Source organism: Malurus melanocephalus, unplaced genomic scaffold (genome assembly GCF_030028575.1).
Source record: "Malurus melanocephalus ecotype Western Australia unplaced genomic scaffold, MMel_1.1 scaffold_825, whole genome shotgun sequence".
Classification (NCBI taxonomy): domain Eukaryota; kingdom Metazoa; phylum Chordata; class Aves; order Passeriformes; family Maluridae; genus Malurus; species Malurus melanocephalus.
Window position 1 is genome coordinate 107,933 of NW_026624057.1, and position 5,303 is coordinate 113,235.

The 5,303-nt window shown below is 60.1% G+C and overlaps 1 protein-coding gene and 1 non-coding gene across 2 annotated transcripts in view; both read left to right on the forward strand.

The window, feature by feature from the left end:
- Positions 1-5,303, forward strand: part of AP1B1 (adaptor related protein complex 1 subunit beta 1) — a 26,440-nt gene that overhangs the window by 17,267 nt on the left and 3,870 nt on the right. Inside the window, exons 11-16 of the mRNA XM_057385425.1 lie at positions 8-298; positions 1,352-1,450; positions 2,121-2,380; positions 2,843-3,044; positions 4,337-4,489; positions 4,617-4,762. Coding sequence (XP_057241408.1) covers positions 8-298; positions 1,352-1,450; positions 2,121-2,380; positions 2,843-3,044; positions 4,337-4,489; positions 4,617-4,762 — 1,151 coding nt within the window. The remainder of the gene's footprint in view (positions 1-7; positions 299-1,351; positions 1,451-2,120; positions 2,381-2,842; positions 3,045-4,336; positions 4,490-4,616; positions 4,763-5,303) is intronic.
- On the forward strand, positions 4,841-4,944 carry LOC130585107 (small nucleolar RNA SNORD125). Its single transcript, XR_008966559.1, has one exon. It is a non-coding gene; the product is annotated as a small nucleolar RNA SNORD125 (small nucleolar RNA).

Consider the following 5,303-nt stretch of genomic DNA (forward strand, 5'->3'; position numbering starts at 1 on the left):
CAGGCAGGAGCCCTTGGCCATTTCCCAGTGCTGCTGCAGGCAGTGGGATGTGGTTTGGAGTTGGGGTGGATCAGGATTTGATCTCCTGCTCTTGCTGAGCTTTCTCGTGCTCTCTGCCTGTTCCTCGGCAAGGTATGAGAGCGTGATCGCCACGCTCTGCGAGAACCTGGACTCCCTGGATGAGCCCGAGGCCAGGGCTGCCATGATCTGGATCGTGGGGGAGTACGCCGAGCGCATCGACAACGCCGACGAGCTGCTCGAGAGCTTCCTGGAGGGCTTCCACGACGAGAGCACCCAGGTGTGCCAGGGGACCTGCTGGCACGGGGTGACACCGTGACACAGCTGCTCGGTGCAGCAGGGGATGCTTTGCTCTGAAGGTGGTGTTGGTGTGGGTGATCAGAGCAGCCGTGTCCCGTGGCAAATTCGGGTGTAGGATGTGGCCCAGGAGTGTGGTCTGGTCTTGGAGCAACCTGGGATGGTGGAAGGTGCTCCTGCCTGTGGCAAGAGGTGGAATGGAAYGGGATTTAAGGTCCCTTCCAGCCCAAGCTGCTCCATGATTCTCTGAAATGCCACTGTGGTGTTGTCCCAAGCACCTTCCCTGTTTTGGTAGGCACCAGGCAGTCTCCTGGTTATTCCAGACAATCTCCTAGTTATTCCAGACAATCTCCTGGTTATTCCAGGCAGTCTCCTGGTTATTCCAGGATTCCAGACAATCTCCTGGTTATTCCAGGCAGTCTTCTGGTTATTCCAGACAGTCTCCTCTCCTGGTTATTCCAGGCAATCTCTCCTGGTTATTCCAGGATTCTCCTGGTTGTTCCCCTGTGCTGGCACAGGATCCCATTGGTGCTGGAAAAGGAGCAGAGGGAGCTGTGCCTGCCCCGTCTCCTGGGGTGACTGAGGGCCAGTGGGTTTGCCTGTGGAATTTTGGAGGGTTTCCATCTCTGGAAAACTCTGCAAAACACTGTAACCAAGTGACGGTGAACAGGGCAAAGTCTGCAAATGCAAAATAGCCAGGCCAGCGATCCTGGCTCCCTGAGAGGCTGGGAGGGCCTGTCCCAATAGAATTCCTGTTGCTCATCCATGTGCAAGTTAAAGGATACTCCGTGGGACTGTGTGATCTGCTCCCAGTATCATTCCCCATGATGCTGGGATCACCCTGCCTCTCTGAGGGTGCAGAGATGGGCTGGAATGGGGCTGGGTCAGGTGCCCTGATGTGTCACCGCCGCTGACATGATCACCAAGCCCTGGGTCCCATGAAAGGCAGGTTGGGGTTAGGTCCTGGGGTAAATCCGTGTGTTCCTGCACAAACCCAGTGTCATCKGTCTGTCTGTCTGTCCATCTGTSCCTGCAGGTCCAGCTGCAGCTGCTGACGGCCATCGTGAAGCTGTTCCTGAAGAAGCCCACAGAGACGCAGGAGTTGGTGCAGCAGGTGCTGAGCTTGGCCACACAGGTGGGTGACACCTGGGAGAGCTTTCCATGGGATTGCCATTCCCTGGGAATGGCTTGTCATGTGGCAGCAGGCAGGAGGTTGGACATTAATTCAGAGTKSTTTGGTTGGGAGGAACTTTAAATATCCTTGTTCCAACCTGCAGGGACACCTTCCACTGTCCCAGGCTGCTCCAAGCCCCAGTGTCCAGCCCTGACACTGCCAGGGACCCAGGGGCAGCCACAGCTTCTCTGGGCACCCTGTGCCAGGGCCTGCCCACCCTCCCAGGGAACAATTCCTTCCCAATATCCCATCCATCCCTGCCCTCTGGCAGTGGGAACCATTCCCTGTGTCCTGTCCCTCCATCCCTTGTCCCCAGTCCCTCTGGGAATGCTGACAGTTAAACTCCTGCAGAGCACAGATGCTCCCATGGCTCAGGAGGCACCTTGTACCCTCTTTAACTTCGATCCCTGCAACGCTTAGAAGGGGAAAGCAGCTCTGAGCAGCTCTGTGGTAGCTGCAGCAGCTCTGAGTAGCTCTGTAGTAGCTGCAGCAGCTCTGAGTAGCTCTGTAGTAGCTGCAGCAGCTCTGAGTAGCTCTGTAGTAGCTGCAGCAGCTCTGAGCAGCTCTGTGGTAGCTGCAGCTGCTCTCAGTAGCTCTGTAGTAGCTGCAGCTCCCCGATGCCTTCCCAAAGGACTCGGACAACCCCGACCTGCGGGACCGTGGCTACATCTACTGGCGCCTGCTGTCCACGGACCCGGTGGCCGCCAAGGAGGTGGTGCTGGCCGAGAAGCCGCTCATCTCGGAGGAGACAGACCTGATCGAGCCCACRCTGCTGGACGAGCTCATCTGCTACATCGGCACGCTGGCCTCGGTGTACCACAAACCCCCCAGCGCCTTCGTGGAGGGCAGCAGGGGTGTTGTGCACAAGAGTTTGCTCCCACGAACGGGCTCGTGAGTGTTCCTGCATCCCTGCCCCATGCTGGGACTGCCAGGGCTGTGGGTGAGGGAGCTGAGTGGCTGTGGGGCTGCTGGGCTYGGAGCTGAGCCCCCGTTCCCAAGGGATTCTGTAGGAGCAGGGCTGTGTGAGTTCAGCTGTGAGGGTTCTTTATCCTTAAAGAGCTGAACGAGTGATCCCAATGGAAGGTGATCTCCATGAGAAAATCTTGGAGCCAGGATGGGATGGGGGATCTCGGTTGCCACTGAAATCTCAGGAGCCAGGATGGGATGGAGGATCTTGCTCAGCACTGAAATTCTGGGAGCCAGGATGGGATAGAGTGATCTTGCTCAGCACTGAAATTTTGGGAGCCATGCTGGGATGGGAGGTCCAACTGAGCCAGCTGCCATCTGCAGTGTTCCCCTTGTCCCAGCTGGAGTTGCTCACCCTCTCCACCATTCTGGTGCTGTTCCCTTCAGGAGCGAGAGCGTTGAGAGCCCGGACACAGCCCCGGCGGGGGGACCTGCAGGGGATCAGCCCTCCGTGATCCCCACCCAGGGGGACCTGCTGGGGGACCTGCTCAACCTGGACCTGGGCCCCCCGGTCAGCGGGCCACCCATGGCCACCTCCTCGGTGCAGATGGGCGCCGTGGACCTCCTCGGGGGTGGCCTGGACAGCCTGGTACGTCTGTCCCAGCTGCCATGCTCCCTCCCTGATCCCGGGCTGTCCTGGGGCCATCGTGCTGGGTTGGTGCTGGCTCCAGTCTGGRCTGTCCTGGGGTAGGACAGACCAGCCAGCCTGGGGACACCTGGGCTGCTCCTGTCCTCCTGTAGCGGTTGAAGACAGAGGGGCTACACCCTGATTTATCCCGCGGCTGGAGGGGTCCCACCCACCACTTCCCATGCCTTTTCCCTCCGTGGGTGTGGGTGTTCCCACTCCRTGTGCTGTGCTGCAGGAGTGGCTGCTCTCCTGGGCCCCTGTCTGACCCCAAAGTGCTGCAGGGCTGGGTGGGATGTGCTCGCTCCCAGCCTGTGGGGTACTTTATGGGATGTCCCTTGTGCCAGGAGGTGACAGCGTGTCCTCCTGGGAATGCAGCCCAAGCAGCGGTTTGGCCTCGGGGTGAGGCGGGATGGAAACCTCTCCCTGCCCAGGAAAACCTGCCCTGTGGGTGCTGGAGACGCTCCAGACTCCCTGGAGGAACTGAGTTTGGAGTTTTCTCCATGACTCACAAGATCCAGCAGATTTATCCCAAGGGGAGGCAGCATTGTTGCGTTTCCTGTTTTGTAACCCTGGAAATGCTGCCCTGGCTCCYTGTGGCTCACAGGGAGTGGTGACGGGCTGGCAGTGAGGTCTGGTGCTGTCCCGTGGCTCCAGGACAGCCATGGACAGACAGGCGGATGTGTCAGGACTAACCTCTGTCCCCTCTGTCCCCTCCTCCCTTTTCTCTTCTCTCTCTCTCTCTCTTTTTGGTCTCTGCTCTCCTGGCTTCTCTCTGCATGTGGCTGGCTCTTCTCTCCACCTTGCCTGCTTCTGCTTGGAGATGGGGGACGAGTCGGAAGGGGTATGGATCACCCTGTGCCCAGCCCCGTGCCCAGCCCTGGCTGCCCCTGCTCCCACCCCGAGCCCCAGTGACCCCTGGCTTCCCTCTGGGGCAGCCATGTCCCCTCACAGCTCCCGCTCTGGAGTGTCCCGACTCCAGGCCCTTGCTGCCCCACACTGCTGCTTCCAGGGAGTGCCCAGAGGGGACATTTTGGGGGATCCCCGTGCCCTTGGCCCTGCCCCTGCCCCTGCTGATGCCCCTTTCTTCTCTTGCAGCTGCGCAGYGATGTGGGAGGCAGCCCTGCTGTGAGTGTGCCCTCACACCCAAACCCTCTCATCCTCTACATCTTCCTCCTCTTCCTYCTCACCTTCCTCATCCTCCTCCCGCCCCACTCGTTGTGGTGCCCCCTGTAACCCCTCCCTTGTCCCCACAGATGGGTGGCGGCGGCGGCAGCACCTTCACACCAGCCCCCAGCACCGCAGCGCCYGCAAATGTGGGGGCACCCCTTGGCAGCGGCCTGGGCGACCTCTTCGACCTCACAGGCGGGGTGGGGACCCTCTCAGGATCCTACGTGGCCCCCAAAACAGTGAGTGGGGCTGAGCTCGGGGCTGAGGGGGGCACAGACCCCCGTGGCCTCCCCGGGAGGAGGCGGKGGAGCACCAGAGGGTCCGTTTTGGGTGATACCCCAAGGATTTCTCGTCTCCCTTACCCAGGTTTGGCTCCCTGCCATGAAAGCCAAGGGGCTGGAGATCTCGGGCACCTTCAGCCGCCAGGTGGGCTCCATCTCCATGGACCTTGTGCTGACCAACAAAGCCCTGCAGGTCATGTCCGACTTCGCCATCCAGTTCAACCGCAACAGGTGAGCCCCACCCGGCCCGGGCTCTCCTGGCACCCTGGAGCAGTTGTGGAAAAAGGGTTTGAGGAATGAGCTGTAAGGGCTGGGAACACCTCTGCTGATGACCCTTCTTTCTCTGATGGCTGTGCTGGTGATGAGCATCAATGCAAAGCCTCTAAGAAGTTGGCTGAAGGGGCTGTTCCTCAGGGGTCTGACCATTGTCCTGATTGTCCTTTTGTTTCCTTTTCCCTCTAAAGCCCTGATGCAGGAGAGAATGCTGCAGGAATGCTAAAAATGAGTGTGGGTCTGTGTAGGAGGAAGAGGGCAGATTCTGGGGTGGCCCAGGGTGGGCAGGGCAGCAAGGGGATCCCTGAAATTCCCATGGAGGAAGGCAGGGAGCCCCAGGGTTGGATGGACGGTGCCTTGTGCCAGCACCTGCTGTCCCCACACTGACCCCTGCCCTCCCTGCTGTCCCCACGCTGACCCTGCCCTCCCTGCTGTCCCCACGCTGACCCTGTCCTCCCTGCTGTCCCCACACTGACCCTGCCCTCCCTGCTGTCCCCAC